This window comes from Ahaetulla prasina, chromosome 1 (genome assembly GCF_028640845.1).
Source record: "Ahaetulla prasina isolate Xishuangbanna chromosome 1, ASM2864084v1, whole genome shotgun sequence".
Lineage (NCBI taxonomy): Eukaryota > Metazoa > Chordata > Lepidosauria > Squamata > Colubridae > Ahaetulla > Ahaetulla prasina.
The window spans coordinates 347,777,395-347,797,700 of record NC_080539.1 but is presented as its reverse complement, the minus strand read 5'-3'; the positions used below and the strand labels follow the sequence as shown (position 1 = coordinate 347,797,700).

Below are 20,306 nucleotides of genomic sequence, written 5' to 3'. Positions count from 1 at the left end.
TGTTTTTTTTTTCTTTTAAAAATAGCAGCATTTTGCATAGGAAATTCTGCAGCAGCAGAATTTAGCAAAGTTGTAGAAGTGCTGCTTATTTGCATAGCCTTTATGACAATTTAGACTGCAGAAAATTGGTAGAATGATAGGACAGAAACCAGTAAAAGCAGTGTACTTCCTTTTTGAGTCTTCAGCATTTTTTTTAAAATGTGCAAATTTATTTTACGTCATTGCTGATATTAGGCACAAGCCCTTAAATCTTGAATGGTATTGCATCATAATACCAATTGCCTTCCTTCCTATGGATACTGTCAGTACTATTGTTGAAAGCATTGCTCACACATTAAAACTCCATCAACCTTTATGTTAATCTAAAAGCTATCATTTTATTTCTACTTTTACGCTTTCTTTTTAGGATGAAATGGCAAGGAAGGACTACCTCAAGGCACAACAGGCCGTCAAGACATCCAACAGAGAAATTTATGCAAAATCACATTATGGTCAAAGAATCCCCCCAAAAAGACATTTGCCTACAGCAAAGCCGTCTCCAAAACGGCCAGACAAAGTGAGAATGCATTATATGGGAGCTATTGTGGGTTAAATCTAGTTCAGGTTGGAACCAGCAGAGGCCATTTGATCAGGAACTTCATGAAGATGAGGAATTGGCCCCTTGCACAGGCAGTCCTCGGGGTACGACAGCAATTGGGACTGGGATTGCTGTCCCTAAGTAATGTGCTTGTAAAGCATGATGTCATGCGACTACATCATTTAGCAACAGCAATCCTGGTTGCCATCATAACTTAAATGGAATGAGTTAGGAGTCTCAGGAAAGGAGTTCAGTGGGGCTGCGCAGGTGCTTTGAGGTGAGGGTGAGGTGCAAAGCATGCGGGTGTTGGAGAAGGCAGGTAGGCCGATGGGCCTTGAGTGAGCAGAGAGTGCTTGAGTGGGCAGACGCAAGAGAACACAGGTTGGTTGGTTGGTTGGGGGGAAGGACATTATAATTTCAAACTATCACTGAACAAGTGGTCATGTTGAAGACAGTTTTTCTTATGCGCTAGACCTTTAACAATAATTTTGGGGACTTTCGGTTGAAGTAGAGGATAAATGCCTTAGGTGCCAAGAAAGCCCAGCCTTGGTGCTTCCCTAACTTCGAACAGTCACTAAACGAAAGGTTGTAAGTCAGTTTAGTGACTGTTCGAAGTTACAGCAGCAATGAAAAAGTGATTTATGACTGTTTTTCATCCTTTTGACCGTTGCGGCATCCCCATGGTCATGTGATCAAAATTCAGACGCTTGGCAACTGGCGTGTATTTATGACGGTCGCAGTGTCCTGCGGTCATTGAAAAACAGTCATGTCACTTTTTTCAGTGCTGTTGTAATTTCAAACAGTCACTAAGTGAACTGTTGTAAGTCAAGGACTACTTGTATTGTAATAAATAAATAAATGTGGCCTTCTATCTCCTAACTCTAGATTTAGGTGGCTAAATATAACGATTCTTATTTAACCATCTACTTATCTGAAGTCAAATTTCAGAATGATTTTTCTTTTTTAAGCAGAGTTCTCTGAAAACAAGGTTAGAAGCACAAAATGAAGAGTATCTTTCTCAGGTTTATGGCAGGCCAGTTTACCAAGGTCACAGAAGCACACTGAAGAAATCTCCATATCTGCGCTTCAATTCTCCACCTCCCAAATCAAAACCTCCACGACCAAAAGTAATAGAAAGTGTTAAAGGTAGGTAGCGTTTTATTTTCTTTTTCCCTTAAGAACATTTCAAACAGCTTGCCTTTCTATTTAGGATATGTTTTATCCCACCGTGATCTTGTAAAAATTCTGTAGAGTAATATAGCTATTTCTGATAAATAAGACATTCATGACAAATATTTAATTATCTTTGCCAGCATACATGCATTAAAATGGATGCTAATATAAAGAATTGGGAAAATCTCTTTGTTGTTATAGAAATGGCTAGTTTATAAAGGTAAAGGTAAAAGTTCTCCTCGCACAAATGTGCTAGTCGTTCCAGACTTTAGGGGGTGGTGCTTATCTCCGTTTCAAAGCCGAAGAGCCAGAGCTGTCTGAAGACATCTCTGTGGTCATGTGGCTGGCATGACTAAATGGCAAAGGCTCATGGAATGCTGTTACCTTCCCAGCAAACGTGGTCTCTATTTTTCTACCTGCATTTTGTATGTGCTTTCAAACTTCTAGGTTGGCAGAAGCTGGGACAAGTAACGGGAGCTCACCCCGTTACGTGGCACTAGGGATTCAAACCACTTAACTGCTGACCTTTCGATCGACAAGCTCAGCGTCTTAACCACTGGCTAGTTTATACTACTATGTAAAAGTAAAAAGTTGAAGTTTGATGCTATTATCTTGTTGTACTTCACCAAAGGGAGTCAGAAGTCAATGTCTTTTCTTTCTTTTTTCCCTTTTCCCTACACTTTTCCTTTCCCGTCTCCCTCCCTTATTTTCCTACTATTTTCTTTTGTGTTTTTGTATTTTATATTTTATAGTATAAACTAATAAAAATAATAATTAAGAACTAGGAAAATCTCTTGAGCCAGTCGTTCTGTCTCTCCTGAAGAAGGGCAGTCTTTGATTTCTATAAAATGGAGGATTTCTTACCAAAGTAGGTCATAGGAGAGGGTTAGCCCCTCTGCCATTCTCCTTCCTGCAGGGATAACTGGGCAAATCAAATAGAATAGAATAACAGAGTTGGAAGGGACCTTGAAGGTCTTCTGGTCCAATCCCCTGCCTAGGCAGGAAACCCTACACCATTCCAGACAATTGGCTGTCCAATCTCTTCTTAAAAACTTCCAGTGTTGGAGCATTCACAACTTTTGGAGGCAAGTTGTTCCACTGATTAATTGTTCTCACTGTCAGGAAAATTCTTCTTAATTCTAGGTTGCTTCTCTCCTTGATTAATTTCCATCCATTGCTTCTTGTCCTGTCCTCAGATTCTTTGGAAACTAGCTTGACTCCCTCTTAAACTATGGCTTACTTCAGAATTGATTTTGCAAAGTGTGTGAAAACAAAATTAATCTGATTTCACCAAGTACAAAAGTAAAATCTACCAGGACACAGACTGTCTTAACAGCTTTGTCATTCCATGTTGTTTGGGGTGCGTATGCAGAACCAGCTAACATGCCTTCCTTGCTTTCTGCAAAGGAGCAGGGTTCACAAATCTACCTCCTGAATTTTTAAGGAATGTAAGAAACTGTAAGAAGAGGCTGTGCCTGATTTTTTAGTTTGAAGAAATTAAAAGGTGGAAGTGGAAATGAGACTCTTTTGGTAGTCAGATATTTCTATTCCCACATTTAACATCCCTCCATGACATGAGCCAAAATTCCACAGCTAATTTTTAGTATCAAAATTGCTGAATTTCAGTGACACAATTAGGGGCTGTTTGGGGGTGGGGAGGTGGCAGTGGGAGCTGTTTGCCTCCCAGCAGGCTCCCATTTCTATCCCTATCTTTCATTTTTGAAAGTAAGAAGGCAGAGCAGGAGAGGCAGAAATCACGCAACTGGCTGTGTGAAACAAATTTATCAGCAAATTTATCAGGGGCTGAGAAACTGTAATTGGGGGCTAGGGGGGTTGCAGATTGCTACAAGAGTCCAATATCTTCTTGAACACCACCCAAACCTAAAAGCTTTTGTGTGTTTAAAAATATTTTGGTTCATTTATCATGCTAAACTATAATGTGGTTTATTTGTTTAGTTTTGCATGTTGCTTGAACACAGCATTAGGATTTGTAAACTACAGTGGTATCTTGATACCCAACTGCTTTGAAAGTCATCAGATTTGGTGCTCAGTGCATTTTGATGTGAAAATTTTGTCCTAGTACTCATTGTTTGTTTGGCACTCAATGAACAAGCAAGAACTTGTCATTGTCGGCTGCCTTGTGACTCACTATATTGTTTCTTATGGGAAAAATTTGTTTGATTTTTGGTACTCATCGGACCTGCCAGAACCAATTAACAAAGAGTACTGAGATAGCACTGTAGTTTATAGTGCGGGATGTGCTCTGTTAATAGCACAATTGTGATTTCTTAAACTATGGATTACTTCAGAGTTAATTTGGCACAGTGCGTGAATACATAATTAATCTGATTTCACCAGGTACAAAAGTAAAATCGACCAGAACACAGACCAGCCCCCATCTGGACAATAAAGTTATCAGTTCTAAGAAGCCAGAATTAGTGTCTGCTTTTCATCAGGAACTACAGTATCTTTTCAGCCCAACAAAAGCGATTCGTGAAGCATCTGGTTCTCTTGAAGGTCATCTCATTCCAATGGCAATTCCATTAGGTATGAATTAAAAAGTTATTCAAGCAGACCTTGATTAGCGAAAAGTGGATAAGGTAACTGGAGATTCAGTGGGTTTTTTTCTTGTGATTATCTTTAATGCCAAGGCAATTTGATACCTCTCAGAGTCACTCTGTAGGGGATTTGGGAGATAGATAGATAGATAGATAGATAGATAGATAGATAGATAGATAGATAGATAGATAGATAGATAGATAGATAGATAGATAGATTAATTCTCAAAGCTTGAAATTCCCACAAATGAGGGGAAAAGTCATTTGTCAAATAAAAGTCAAATGAAAAGTCATTTGACTTCCACTTTGAAAATTATGAAATAAAATTGTGTTCATAATCTCCAGATATCTCAGATTTGATTAGCCTGACAAACTGAGGGACTGAAGAATTAGATCTGTCTTTTTACTGAAAAGATTGGCCTGCCTTAAAATATTTGCATGGGTGAATAGGCCTCTCTAGGACAGCATCCAGTATGCAGCATTGGCTGATGAGATTTCTCTGAGAAGGAGATAAGCAGATCATGAAGGAAACCACCCTCTTCCATTTAATATTGAATGATACTCTCTGAATATTGCTTGATTTAGCCCTCATATGTATAGTCATTGATACAGCAGAATTGAATAGGTAAGCTCCAAGGTATTTTCTGATTTTTGACCATAAATTCTGATTTATGACTTTTCCTCCATGAACAAACGAATGGAGGTGCTTGGCATGCTATCTAGCTTTACATTTGTATATCGAGTTGCAATTTTTCAATTTGTTTTGAACTTCCCATTGTTCTTTTTCTTTGGATATCTTTTTATCAGATTCATCTTTTTTTTAATTTTAACTTTGCCTATAGTTTTGTTCCTGGTTAGAATCCATTCAAGATAATTTTCATTGCTTTCTTTTGTTTTGAACTTTCATAGGGCAAAAACAGATCAATCTCATCTCACCTCAGCCTTCAGAAATAAAGATAGGTGAATTCCATCCTGTTACTGTGGCAACTTCTATTCTTCCCCCTTCCTCTGCCCCACCATCAAAGTCAAAAGTAAGCAAGCCCAGTGTCACAATAATAGAAATGAAGTCAGAGAAAAAGGATCCTCCCAAACTAACTATGCAGGTATGGAATAAAGAATAAGAAATATTTAGTGACTTAATAGTCACTTTGAGAAAAAATGTGTCGTCCTCTGTTTCTGTAGAAAAACACAATGCCCACTTTTATACCTGGAGGCCACAGAAAGAACACACCATTTTTGAAAGGGAACTTGTAAGGGGGAGTATAGGTGGGAACATTCATAAAATCAAATTATAATAATTACAGAGTTGAAAGGGACCTTGGAGGTCTTCTAGTCCAACCCCCTGCCCAGGAAGGAAACCCTACACCACTTCAGACAAATGGTTATCCAAATTATGCTGACTTAGCTGAGATATTCTTAGTCTGTTATTATTTAAGCGGTTGTGTTTTCCAAAACACATAATAGTCTTCTGAAGTCACACTTTAGAGTCAATAGAAGTCTGTTTAATAGACTGACAGTTTGTCAGATAATTACTAATTTTTAGTGCTGGAGTGGACATGATAGCAGATTCCTGTCTAAGTACAGACATACTGCAACTACATTTGTTTAAATTTAAATTGATTTTTTAAAGAAAAATCCTTTATAAATAAATGTCCCTTAAATCAGAGGTCTCCAACCTTGGCAACTTTCAACCTGGCGGACTTCAACTCCCAGAATCCTCCAGCCAGCAAAGCTGGCTGGGGAATTCTGGGAGTTGAAGTCCTCCAGGCTGAAAGTTGCCAAAGTTGGAGACCTCTGCCTTAAATTACTTAGATGGGATGATTCCCCCTTTTTTGTGTGTGTAGCAAATATTGCATCAAGAGCTCAACCTTGAGAGATGTCATCATCTTTTTTCATTCAATTGTTGCTTCTGGAGAGCATAGAACAAACAAACCATTTTTAATCTTCCCAGAGTTTCCTTCCTGTCGCCTTTGCCACCACCACCATGGCAGGGCAGTGTGTTTTTATTTTTGCAAACAACGTAGAATCCTTGGAGGCGACGAGAGGGAGCAGTGTTCACTTGGCAATTGGACTTCTGGCTTGCTGATTGAGAAATTCTGGGAATGAAGTCCACATATTTTACAATTGCCAAATTTGGAAAATGCTGAGTGAGAAGTTGTGATTTGGATACAGTTCCCTCTCCTAAGAAATATCAAACTTATATTAGGTGGTTTCTGTTAGCCTTCGTTCTTAGCCATTTTGAGAGCCCTTCAGTTTTTTAAAAAAAAAAGTTTTTAAAACGCTAAACTTTAAAAAATAGATTCAAATTTATTAGGAAGAAATACCGTAGTATTAAGCAGTTTTTGTGCATGCAATATATTATTTTGCCCTCATTATTTGCTTTTTATGATAATGTCAGATTGATTGATGCCCATTCCATTTTCAGCATACCAGAACAATTGTACTCTTTGATTTTACAAATAGCTTGTCAAAATTAATTAATCCTTAGACTTATTGATATTGGCTAGACAGTTTCCCTTTTCAACAGAGAAAACTGCAGCTTGAAGTTTTTTCTCTGAAATAAAAATAGCTGCAGCTGTCGGGTTGGTGTTGAAGGATCTTTCCCATTTGGCTACTTTCCTCCCCGCTTTCTTCATTCTGGATGCAGTCTGGCTTGGAGAAGATATTAGTGATACTGACATCCCTACTTTCTGTCTAGACGATAGGTAGTCCTCAACTTACAACAGATCATTTAGTGACTATTCAAAGTTACAACGGCACTGGAAAAAGTGACTTACGATGGTTTTCACAGTTATAACCTTTGCAACATCTTTTTGATCATTGATTATGTGATCCAAATTCAGATGTTTGGTAACTGGTTCATAATTATGATCATTTTAGCGTCCCTGGATCATGTGTTCACCTTTTGCAACCTTCTGACAAGCAAGCCAGTGGGGAAGCCAGATTCACTTAACAACCAGGTTACTAAGTTATCAACTGCAATGATTCTCTTAACAACTGTGGCAAGAAAGGACGTAAACTGGGGCAAAACTCACTTAACAAATTCTCACTTAACAGCAGAAATGTTGGGCTGAGCTGTGGTCCTAAGTTGAGGACTACCTGTATTAATACATTATAACCTACTTGTGATTTGTGTATCCATTGCCATAGCATAGATGATACAAGATGTGATTGAGATGTGGCTTGTATCCACTTCAGAAATGAAAAACTCGATTTGTAACCTTTCTTTGCAGACACTGCCTAATATTGATATTGACAGCATCTCAAGTGACACTACAAATGAAAACCAGGTGTCTTTACTATCTGGTCCTGCAAAGGCTACAATACAGGTATCTGTTGGTTTCCAATAAGCAAACTTTATCTAATATTGCAAAAGGGTCATTGCTGAAAAGAGAATTTAACATTAATTTAATATGCTTCACCTGATTAATTTCTTACAAGGAAAGCCTTTATATATAATGGTATATCCTCGTTTGAAAGATCCAGGTGATTACTGATAGATGTTGAGTATTGTATAAAAACAGCCATATTCCCTCACTTTATTCAAACCAAATTCTTGACCTTTTCTCATTTTACCATACAGATTTCTTCATTACCACCGCTTCAACTTTTCTTTTCATTCTGACGTACTCAATTCTCGCTTCTAAATAACAGAATTGAGAGAAGACATTTTCTCAACTTTCATTCATCTTCATTGATCATATATTACGCTATCTTTCTACCACGATTTGCGGGCCTTCATCCCAAATCATTTCATCACTTTTATTTTTAATGTTGTTCATTCTATTGGGGTCTCCTTTAGCTTTTTTCATCCACTTTTAATACAAATTTTATTTTTATCAGATTAACTACATTTTTTTGCCTTAATATTAATTGTGATTTGCTTTTGCTACATTATTTGGAACTATCCTTTTCCTGCTATTCACATTGAACAGGTTTTTCTTATCCTCATTTTTGCTCTAATTCTGTATTACAGAAAATATACATTCATTGTGTTGAAACGTATTTCTTGTTTTTATTTTCATGCAGGACTTCAACTTTCATTTTTTATTTTCATTTCTTTCATTTTCTTCTATGCACATTCATCACCTTGTTAAAAATGGTCTGTCTTATATCAGAGAATTTTTCTTCATCCTAATCCATCACTAATTCTCTCAGTCCTTCATCATAAATAATGAAAACAATTATGCATTTAAGCGGGAACAGACATGCTTAAATCTTTATTAAAACAAACAAAACTTTTCCTAAGCCACCAGTTAGTATTCTCATGGGTCTTTATGTGGCCAAATCACTTTGTTTGTAGGCTCTCATCCTGTTTCCATCCATTATATGTGACATTCATGTCACATATCTGATTTTTCCCCCCCAATAACACATTCTTTCATTTTTTATTACTGTACTTGTGTAGCTAAATTTGAGAGATGACTGAAATCTAGTCTTTTATGTAGCCAACTTCAGAAGACAGCTTGCTTCAGGATGAAGAGCTGAAACTTCCAGGTGCTAACTTTGTTGATGCTACTGATATTACTCAGGTCAGTTTTCGGATACTCTTATCTTGCAATATAAAAAGTAGCTTAACCTTTTTAAACACTGCTGTTCTTACCCATTACAGCTTGTTGGCTTTCATGCATGATTAACTATTAAATGCATGACAACCTATTATAGTAGGAACAAATCACATTTTGTGCTTCTGTTGTGTTTATGCTTTAAATGACAGGATCACCATTGATTGGTACTAACAGTATGGTAATGGAGGCAGATGGGCTTGTTTTTTCTGTCTAACATCATTGTCATCCTGCTACCTTAAATTCTTAAAGGAAAAGGTTATGAGTTAAATGTGTAACATTTCCCTATATTTGTAGGAAGCAATACCTTCCTGCTGAAGTAAAATTAAGTGAAAATCTTTTTTACTTAAATGAAGCTTTTACTTAATCATTTAGTATCAACTTATGCAAAAAAAGCAGCTTATGAAATAACATTAAAAGACACTAAGACATCACTTTATAAGATGTGAAAGAAATTTCTTCCTTCCCCATTTCTTCAAGAATTACTTTTATCATGCATTTGCTTATAATAACAAACCTTTCAAAATCAAGCTGGATAATACACAAGAGATAGTTTCAATCTGAAAGTCTACTTACTTATATTTGAAAATGTAAAAATACTTTAAGCATTAAGGAACATTTTTAACAAGTTTTTGAAAGTACAAGCCATGCAGGTGTCCATGAAATGCTCAGCAACCTATTTACTTCATATTAAAAAGAACATATGAGCAAAGAATAATATTGCCTTCTCCTAATTGCTTAATGCATTCCTGGTATTGCATCTTAATGCTGGTTTTGTTCTTTCACTGGTCTTAACTTTGTTAGTCCCCATTGCTACTTGTTTGTTTTGTAGTACAATTTGTATGCTACCTTCTGTGATGATGCATGCAACTTCACTGATAGGTAATCGGGGTACCATCACATCAGTAAAGTATGGTATCATCAAAGTAATCACACAACTCTTTGTTTTTAAGCTTTTTACCTCTCCATATGAATATTAACTTGAAACTATCTCGATTGCTGTAATGCCTCCATCTGCCCAGATCAAACTTTAGTACTGGTCGTCCAGGATATGACCCTAGAGCAGGGGTGTCAAACTCACGTCACAGTGGCATCACGTGATGTATCAGGATTTTTTCCCTCTTTGTTAAACTGGGCATGGCCAGCACGTGACGCATCCAGTCCGCGGGCTGGGAGTTTGACAGCCCTGGCCTAGAGTGTCTAAAATCCGAATAAGCTCTGCTGATTTTTTTCAGTCTGGGGTTTTATATTCACTCTATTATTAGGAGCTGTGGTGGCGCAGAGGTTAGAATGTGGTATTGTAGGCTAACTCTGCCCACAGCCAGGAGTTTGGTACTGACCATCCTTCTGACATCAGTAAAATGAGGACCCAGATTGTCAGGGGCAATATCCTGACACTGTAAACCTCTCAGAGAGTGAAGTGCTGTTGCTATTAATGTGGTAAATAGAATGTACTGAATTCAAAAGCAGTGATGACTGTGAAAGTATGCTAAACGTTGGTTGGCTGTGTTGCAATCAGGAAGAAGGAGACGATGACAGGATGTCACAATTCTCTGAACCATTCCTACACTTTAGCAGACAAGGAGACATCAGTTCTCCAAAATATAATGGACCTCCATTTCCACCAGTGGCTCCAGCACCCCAAGTTTCAGCCGATATTCTTGATGAGATAATAGAAAAACAAGAGCTCTTGGAAAACAAATTGATTAGTTGGTGAGTTCTCAATGACCGTGAAATGGTGATCATTATGTTTCAGTTCCATTCAAGCTTTGTAATGCTTATTTGATTTTTCATGATGTGTGCAGGTAGTCCTTGACTTACAATCACAATTAGGACTGGACCATCTGTCACTATGACCAATGATGCAATTGCAAATCGTGTTTGATTTTACAGCTTTTTTTTGCTCCAATTGTTAAGTGAATCATGCAGCTGTTAAACTAATCTGACTTTCCCCATTCACTTTGCTTGTCAAAGGCCCCTGGGACACTGATGATCTTAAGTGCAAGGGCTGGATGTAGGTCACTTTTTTCAATACTGTCATAACATTAAACCGACATTAAACAAATGGTTGAAGGCCAGGATTACCTGCAGTCAATTCACATAGTCAAATATCTCAGAATACATTTCATCATCAGTGACAATAAGAGGATGAAGATATTCATTTGAGAGAAAACTTTACGCAGCACTGATAGAAAATGAAGTGTTAAGGGGGCAGATAGGGGTAGATAAAAACAGAAAGGTTGACAATGAAGAATTTGAAAGGCAAGAAAAAGGAATTATTTATATAAGAAAATCTTAAACCCATGAACTAACACTACTTAACTTAACTATTTGTATTCAGTACGCTGAACAGTTTAATTGCAGTTAGAGAAAATATAAACATTATATTCCATCAGGGTAGAACAAGAAGTAATGGCACGAGTTATCAGTGGAATGTATCCAGCTCAGAAAGAGGTGATTCGCAACTTAAGCTCATCAGAGAGTGAAGAGAGCCAAGCAGTATCCTCGGACATTGGTAAGTAAAAAAAAACCAGCTGTCTTATCCTGGTTAAAGAAGAATGGGCAGCAAACTTTTACAGAAGGTGTCTAGGAAAAGGATTCCTATAGTCAATTTGATCGGTGAATAGTCCTGCATTTACTGAATCTGATAAATTGGATTTTTCCTCAATTCACTAGTTCCACTGTTTTCTTAAGCATGTGCTGTGGCCTCCAACACATTTCCTCCCACATTTTTGTTCTGTAGCAATAAGAAACACACTCCAAGCAACCAACATAATAAAACATATTGATGCATTATATTGTCAGATCATGTTCTCTCTTAGGAAATGAAGAATGTATTTATATTTATATTATAAATATAATATAAATTATAAATATAATTATATATATATTGCTGTAGTCATATAACACAAGCATAAACATGGCTTCATTGTTTCCCAACAAGAAATTAAAAAAAAATTCACTTTGTCAAGAATTGCAGAGGACAGATACTAGGTGGTCATGGTTTAATATCAAGAGAATCTGATCAACTTCCATACTGTTCTCTAGCCAGATTTAGATCCTGGCCTCGGAAGGACATAAATAGTGTAACATGGGGAAGATAAGATGCTAAGTCAGGCCATTGATCCACCTAGTCCTAGTCCAAACTCCTCAAAATATGCAGGATGTCTTGGCCACTCAAAAAGCGTACACGGCAGAACATCCAGCTACTCTTTATCTAAAAACTTCCCACTATCGAATTTCCCACCTGGGTTTAGAAACAAATCACCACTATCCCGACTCCTCACCCTAACTTCTTTGCTGAATTTGAGGATAGAGGATATAGACATGGTTCAATTAATTATTGCTGATGAGCATGAAGACATTCATGGAAGAGTTATTGCTCATAGCAATACATTGATGTCCTGGGCTTTTATATATACTCAAAGATTTAAAGTGGAAATGTTTTCCTTCCTCTCTTCTGAATTAACAAATATTGGTTATAACCCTTGCTAACCCTTGCAGTCAGATGTTTGTTACTTCTCCCATGTGTCAAGGAGGAGATGCTGTAGTTTGAAACTGAATTTTCTGCACATAAAGCAGATGGTCAGCTACTGAGATATAACCCTCTTCAAAGAATATATTCCTTGCATTGTATCTCATATCATTCTTAACAATACTCCGGGTCAAGATCAGTCTCGGGATAGCAGAAAATAGAAACAACTGAAAATCAGGAATATAGTTCAAAGTTCTTCATATCCAGATCTTACTGTGTACAACTTTTAAAGTTGAATGTCTGCTTGTTTTCTGATCCATCTTCAGTTGAAGCAGCAGGCGCTAAAGGTATTCAGCTATTTGTTGATACTGGCATCCCAGTAGATTCTGAAATGATAAGGCATTTTGTCAATGAAGCCCTTGCTGAAAGAGTAGCTGTAATGCTGGGCAACAGAGAAAGTGAAAAAGCAGCACTGGCTCCAGTCGTTTCTTCCAGTGTGCCGCAGTTGCCAGAAAAGGTAAGTTGTTTTCTTTTGTACTTAGTTTGAGAGCAATAAAAGTCCTTTGGAGTTGGGCAGTCAATAATTATTTAAAGTTATTGGCCGCTATTTAAATGGTTTAAACCAAGGGTCTCCAACCTTGGCAACTTTAAGCCTGGCAGTTGCTGGCTGGGAAATTCTGGGAGTTGAAGTCCTCCAGGCTTAAAGTTGCCAAGATTGGAGACCTTTAAACTACAGGTCGTCTTCGACTTACAACCATTAGTTTAGTGACCGTTTGAAGTTACAATGGTACTGAAAAAAGCGACATGACCATTTTTCAGCTTACGACCCATGGTCACATGATTAAAATTCGGCTGGTTGGCAACTGGCACATATAGATGACAGTTGTACTCTCTTGGGGTGATGTGATCGGCATTTGTGATCTTCTGCCAGCCAGCTTCTGACAAGCAAAGTCAGTGGGGCAAGATAGATTCGCTTAACAACTGCATAATTCTCTTAAGAACTGCAATGATTCACTTAACTGCAAAAATCGTTATAATATGGAGCAAAACTCACTTAACAACTGTCTTGCTTTGCAAACAGAAATTTGGGGCTCAATTGTGGTTGTAAGTCGAGGACTACCTCTCCTTAGTTAGTTTCCATCCATTGTTTCTTGCCCTGCCTACAGGTGGTTTAGAAAATAAGTTGACCCCCTCCTCTTTGTGGCAGCCTCTCAAATACTGGAATGCTGCTATCATGTCACTCCTTCCAGACCAACCACAATAGTTGCTCTTCTTAAAGTGTATTATAATAATCTTACATTATCGATGCTTTAGCAAATTATAGTAAGCATCCAGGAATGGCCACACTTGAAAAATCAACCAAAGTTGGCAATAAGTCTTTCTAGCTGTGCAAGAAGTCATTTGAGCTTCCAGTGTGGATGTCCCTAGATGCATTCTTGACCTGAGTAGCTGTTCTTTCTGAGGAGTGTAAATTTCCCAGTTCTCAAACCCAGAAAATCTTTGCCTTCTTGGGATTCAGTCTCAATGTAGTAGTCTTCATCCACCTCACACAGTCACTACTTCAGGACTTGCACAGCGTCTCCTTGTTCAGTTATTACCTGGTGATACCTGGCTCCAAACTCTTGGATAACCATCCCAAGCAGTTTCATACAGATAATAGCACTGAAGATAGAACGCTGCCTTATGGCATAGCATAGTGAAACTGGCAAGATGTACATAAATAATATCCAGGACCACAGCACCACAAGGGCCATTTAGAAACAGCTGAATCAGTGGCCATTCTGTTTCTCCATAGGGCCTGGAGAAGATCAGTGGCTTTGTATATTCTTTTGTTCAGACAGTGGCTTGGACAGCAAAGAAAGATTGGTTTAACCTTCTTATTCTGGGCATATAGAATTCCAGAACTAAGCCTTAGTACAAAGGCAGATCTTGGCTTGCTTTAATATGACATTTTATATTTGTACTCTAAATCCAGACTTATTTCTTACGTGGTTTTGTATCAGGCTGAAGAATCAAATGCATTAAATTAACTTTTGACATTGACCAGTAAAATATTTGTGCTTTAATAAGCTCTCCCTTCTTGGAACAGCAAGCATTTAGACTCGTTTCATTGAGGATTATTAATTGATTGGCTAGATAAATTTCAATCAGAATTAAATGCTTTAGCAGAGATGAGTTAAAAGCAGTAGAAATGAGAATGGTTTCAATAGTTTTAGTATTTTTATTACCTTTGTGTGTATTTTTTCCCTTTTCAGGAAATCATATTATCTACTCCATCGGTCACACCTGAATCCACACCATCACAATCACCACCACCTATAAAAGAATCCTTTACCGTAAAAACCCCAGAGTCCTCTATGTCTATTAACGAGATGGATGAAGATGTGGGTGCAATAGGTAAAAATACAGATTTGCAGGCTACAAAATGAATTGTAATTTATATGTAACCATCTTTGCCTTGAAGCATGATTGTTTTTTTCTTTCAAAGGGGACCCTTCATCTTTCGAAGGTGACCCTTTGTCTATCTATTTCTTTTGAATACATAACAATACAATCTGACTTTGCATTTTCTTTGTCTCCTCCCCACCCGCCACCCCTAATACATGCAGGGTCTGAGGCAGTAGTTGTCAGTCCGGTTCATACACCTGTGGTTACCCCTACAGCAACACCCATAGTAGGCTCACCAAGCCCTCCTATATCAGACCGTACCCTGGACACAGGAGTGATGAAAAGACAACCCCTTCCCAATGCATGGGGAGATACAGAACTTCCTTTGGAAGAAGAAAAGCCGAGTCCACAGAGTGAAGATGATTATAATCCAACAGCTGTGTGAGTCTTCCACATCGTTAATGACTCTTGCAGCCCTTCAACTGCAAGAATAAGACACCGCCAAAAGAAAAGCAATGCAAAACTAGTTTTTATGTCAAGTTGAAATTGTGTTTCTGACATTTCTACTTGGCCAGGTGGGATGCAAAGAGGCTTTTTTATATTTTGGAATATATTGAGCTTTGCATCATATAGCTTGCTCATCTCTGTGCTGTCTTTATTCCAATGCTAGCCCCCAAAATATATAATGCATTTTAAAAAATAGTAGGCCTTATGTTATTCTCTTCAATGAACTAGCAATGGTTTTTAAAGAAATCCAATGGAAGAGAATATATAGGTAGTCCTTGATTTGCAACAGTTCATTTAGTGACTGTTTGAGGTTACAACCGCATTGAAAAAAGTGACTTATGACCATTTTTCACACTTAGGATCTTTGTAGCAGCCCCGTGATCACGTGATCAAAATTCAGATGCTTGGCAACTGGTTCGTACTTATGACCGTTGCATTGTCTCAAGGTCACTTGATCCTCTTTTGTGACCTTCTGACAAGCAAAATCAGTGGGGAAGCCAGATTTATTTAACAACCGTGTTACTAGCTTATCAACTGCAGTGATTCACTTAACAACTGTGGCAAGAAAGAAACTATGACATTGTGGTTGTATGTCGAGAACTACCTGTATATAGCTCAGGGTTTAATTTTGAAGTTCTTGGTGCTCTTTGAGTTATTGTTTGCTTGCAGATGTTTCATTGTCCTACTGGGTCAGGGGTCTCCAAACTTGGCAGCTTTAAGACTTGTGGACCTCAACCTCAAAGTTGAAGTCCACAAGTCTTAAAGCTGCCACGTTTGAAGACCTCTGTACTACGTAGTATCTTCAGTGTGGGTGAATGTGAGGTTTGCTCCCTCCACATTATATACTATAGCTTTCCCTGGCAGTGTTTTTGGAGCTGTTGTTTTCTCCTTGATTAGGATATTGTTGTCTGCTTGTCTGATAATAATCCTTATTTATCTGGATGTTGATTGCTGGAGAGAATATATTCTGGTTATTTTGTTTCCTTCTTAACTCTTTTTTTAATTGTCTCTTTGTCTGCCCATATGTTGGGCAGATTAAGAAATTTTCATTGTGTCTTCTAACTGCTAGCTAGTTTTCATAGATGCCCTCTGCTAGGGCAGTCTTCTGCCTGTCTGACCTACATAGGGCTGTGACAGTCCTTACATCGTAGTGCTATAAATGATTCCTGTTTTTTTCTTCCTAGATTCCTTGGTCTTTTGGTTTACTTAACATGCTTTGGAGAGGTTTGTTTAGTTTGTGTGCTGTGGTTGATGCAGTGTGCTTATAATAATTTGTTAGCTGTTTCTGAGATATCTTGATGTATGGCAGCGTTGTCATTCATAGCTTGTGGTTGATTGTGCTGTAGTGTGTTGAATGATCAGGTACTTTTTGAAAAAGTTGCATGGGAATCCATTTTGTTGGAAGATAATGTATAGGCAATCTGTTTACCTTTTCTGATACCTTGGGTAGCTATAGTACAGGAATGTCAAACTCAATTTCATTGAGGACTGCATCAGGGTTGTGTTTGATCTCGGGTGGGAGGGGGGGCTGAGGTGGGCGTGGCCAGCTCAATGTCAGTCATGTCAGGGTGCTTGTGGTGGATTGAGCACTCTGCCAGCGAAAATAGGCTCCTAAACTCCGTTTTGGACTGTGACAGCCTCCTGCAACCCTCTGCCAACAAAAAAAGTTCCGTTTTCTCTGGCAGAGGTACCACAGGCCTGGCCTTCGCTGTTTCCAGATCTAAGCACCCTGTGGGCCAGGGCCAGCCCCCGGGCCTTGAGTTTGACACCCCTGCTATAGTGCATTTGCATTCATCTGATAATGTTCTTACACAAGTCCTCTTGTTGGAGGTTGAGTTGTTACTTTGGTAATGAAGCATGTCGTTAGTGTGGGTTGTTTTTCAATAGACTTGTCTTTCTAATTTGCTATTGTTTCCTCCTGCTGATGAGGATATTCAGGAAGGATATTCTTCTCCCCTTATGAATGTTATTCTTCTGGAGATGTTGTTGATTAATGTTGTTCCTTTGTTATTATGGCAAAGATGATGAAGCTGTTGTGTACATACCAGATGCATAATTTCGGTTTTATATGTGGGAGGGCCATAGTTTATAGTAGTCTCTGCTATGAGTCCCATGGACCTTCCTCTGAATTTTGGTATATTGGTTCATCAAACTGAAAGATAGTGCAGAGATTGGTGCAATCCATGATTCTGGACATTTTGATCATAGTGCATTTAGCTAGATCAGGAGAGTGGTATAGTATTACTGCCATGGATTCTTTCTCTAGTTCTGTATCTATGGATATAAAAAGTGTGATGGCTTTGAATGAAACCACAATTTCATTTTCAATTTCTAGTCCCCTCTATAACAGTGCTCCCTAAACTTTGCATCTTGGCGGTCCGATGGGGTGTGGGGGGGAAGGGGAACTGAGCTGCGTGAGTGGTAGGCCAGTGTATCCATATGTGCACTGCTCAACTTGCGGAAGCAACAGGCTGGTACATATGCACACCTCAATTTGTGCAAGTTGCACTCTGCACTCATGTGCACATGTAAATCATGAGTGCACTCTGCACTCATGTGCACATGTAAATTGGCCACCACTTGCGGGGCCTGGTTCTGAATAGGCCACGGCCTGGTAGTGGGCCGCAGTCCAGGGGTTGGGGACTCCTGCTCTATGAGACATTTAATATTTTTTAAAAAGTTCTTTGGCTATGTTGAATGCTGGAAGCCCTGCTAATGATACAATTGGACAAAGAGGTATGTTGGACTTGTGTATTTTGGGGCATTCATGGAAGTGTAGGAGGATGGATCCCCTGCTTTTCATCTGCCATTGTTCCTCTTTTGTGATTTGATCTTTCTTGGTTAGCTCATTAAGGATGCTCTTGATCAGGTTGTCTAGTTTCTGTATTGGGTTGGTATTTGCTAGGATGTAAACTTATTTGTCCTCCAGTAATTCTTTGGCTTTTTGTATGTATTGTGTTCTGTCTATGATTGTTGTGATTTGACCTTTATCTGCTAGTAGGATAGTGAAGCATTTTCAAGAAATGGTAGCAAATATGTGCCCAAAGTATGTGTCAAAAATATGAGAAATATTTTAAAGAAATGCTAGCAAATCTGTGTCATGTATTATTTATAAGGGTTTTCTTTGGTCACTTTTAGTATAATGTCCGTGGGTCAGCATGAAGAACCAGAGATTTTGATATTGCCAATCTCTCCTGAGTTACCTCAGACCCACAGTCCACTTCCTGCAGAACCTAGAGCTCCATCACCTTCCGTGGAAACATCTAGTTCTGACCCATCAGAAGAAAGCAGTCCAACCACCACAGAAACTGAGGCTCCAGACAGACCAATTTCTGAAGGAGAAATTCTGTACAGCTATGGTCAACTGCTAGCTGCAAAAGGTGATGCTTTTCCTGACCTATCATTCTTGTAGCATTTTATTTTTTTTAAGAACTCCATATCCAAGAGAATCAAATCCCGACGTATGTCCTATAGTAACGCAATTCCAAGGGTAGGTTTGTAAGAGATTTAGAATTTTTTTGCTGGTTTTATTTTTCTGGAGAACACAATGAGAGTTTTTAAATGTTTAAGTAGACTGGTTTGATATAATTCTGGACGTGTTACTCTAGATAGCAAGGGTTGAGAATATTTTGTAACACAATACAAATAACACAGCTCTGGAAAATGTTTTTGCAATGTGAGGCATTCTCTCTTCCATCGCACAGTTTTGGGGTTTGGAATGAAGTAATTGCTTTTGTTTCCCTCATGGGTATTTTGTAACCGGATTGGACATGGTACTCTGGCGCAATCACATTTATGAGTCCTACCAATCTGGAAGAAAGAGGAAGAAATCCTTTCAGATTAAAGGGGAAGAGAGAAGATGCCAAACCAATGGAAGAGTGATTGCTGTAGACTTTGGCAAAAATAAATTTTGAACCTAATCTAAAGGGAGGATTTTCCTATCCATCTCAAAAATCTGTTTTGCAGATATATTTGCAGACAAAAATCCAGTTGCAACCCAAGTGTTCATTTTATAATTGTGTGTTTCTCATCTTTATAGCTTTGGCAGAAGGAGGACTGTCTTTTCCAAATCTCAGTGACAGTTTGGCCAGCACCCTTCATGATGCCCATGAGATGGTAATAAAATCACTTAAAAATTAAACATTGAAACAAATATGATGTTGTAGCCTAATGGACTATGTATTTAAACTTTGAATAAATGTCAGTTTTGGATAAACAGTAAATATAGAGTAGGACATTGGCTTATAAAATAGAAAAATGATCATACTTTCATCCAAGCTGGCCAAAATGGTAACTAGTTTGCTTTCATACAGAGTAAATGTCCATTTTTAAATCCAAGTCGATGGGCTAGTAGTAGAATCTATGGGAAGCCCAAATCAATGATATGCTTCTTAAGTTGAAAGCAGTAATTTATTTACATCAGTAACGAGGTGTTGACACAGTATGTTATGGATTTCGTATCCAAAATTTCAACTCTTTTCTATTCTTGTTATCTTTTCCCCCAGTTCTTTCGAACATGTAAGATAGAAATTGTCCTTGCTGTATACTTAGTTTGACTAGTAATTCCAATATTGTCTAGGAAGCGATGTTCTTTAAGGGCCCAGTACTCAAAGAAGGTTACTGTCATATAGGTAGTCCTTGGTAGTACTTGTTCTATGACCATTCAAATTTACGATGGCGTTGAACGAATACTGGTTACAACCAATTTTCAAAATACCAGCTCTCCCAGCACCCTGTGGTCATGCATTGTGATCAGGGCATTTGACAACCAGCTTGCCATTATACCAGTTGCAGCATCCCACAGTCACATGATGTCAATTTGTGACCTTCCTGACCTTCCCACAAGCAAAGTCAACAGAGAAGCTTGAGTAAATCTCCCCCATCTGCACACTCTCCCCAAAGTTTGCTGCACTCACACTAACCCTCCCCGCCTCTTATGTACCCTCTCCCACCTGGCAACAGCCACCCCAAATCTCACCACTGAGCTTCTACTGTGCCTCTTCCCACACCTCCCCTGCCACTCATGTACACTTGTGTAATCTCTCCCACCTGGCTGCAGATAC

The 20,306-nt window shown here is 38.5% G+C and overlaps 1 protein-coding gene across 8 annotated transcripts in view; it reads left to right on the top strand.

Moving 5' to 3' along the window:
• KIAA0586 (KIAA0586 ortholog) overlaps positions 1-20,306 on the top strand; it is a 71,050-nt gene that overhangs the window by 18,717 nt on the left and 32,027 nt on the right. For 5 of the 8 annotated variants that reach the window (XM_058162964.1, XM_058162965.1, XM_058162963.1 and 2 more), the window contains exons 16-28: positions 407-556; positions 1,546-1,723; positions 4,109-4,297; positions 5,218-5,411; positions 7,542-7,637; positions 8,757-8,840; positions 10,393-10,586; positions 11,270-11,388; positions 12,675-12,865; positions 14,604-14,745; positions 14,958-15,177; positions 18,382-18,623; positions 19,283-19,359. In XM_058162964.1, the coding sequence (XP_058018947.1) occupies positions 407-556; positions 1,546-1,723; positions 4,109-4,297; positions 5,218-5,411; positions 7,542-7,637; positions 8,757-8,840; positions 10,393-10,586; positions 11,270-11,388; positions 12,675-12,865; positions 14,604-14,745; positions 14,958-15,177; positions 18,382-18,623; positions 19,283-19,359 (2,076 nt within the window). The remainder of the gene's footprint in view (positions 1-406; positions 557-1,545; positions 1,724-4,108; positions 4,298-5,217; positions 5,412-7,541; positions 7,638-8,756; positions 8,841-10,392; positions 10,587-11,269; positions 11,389-12,674; positions 12,866-14,603; positions 14,746-14,957; positions 15,178-18,381; positions 18,624-19,282; positions 19,360-20,306) is intronic. The other 3 variants (XM_058162967.1, XM_058162961.1, XM_058162966.1) reach the window with 2 other exon arrangements.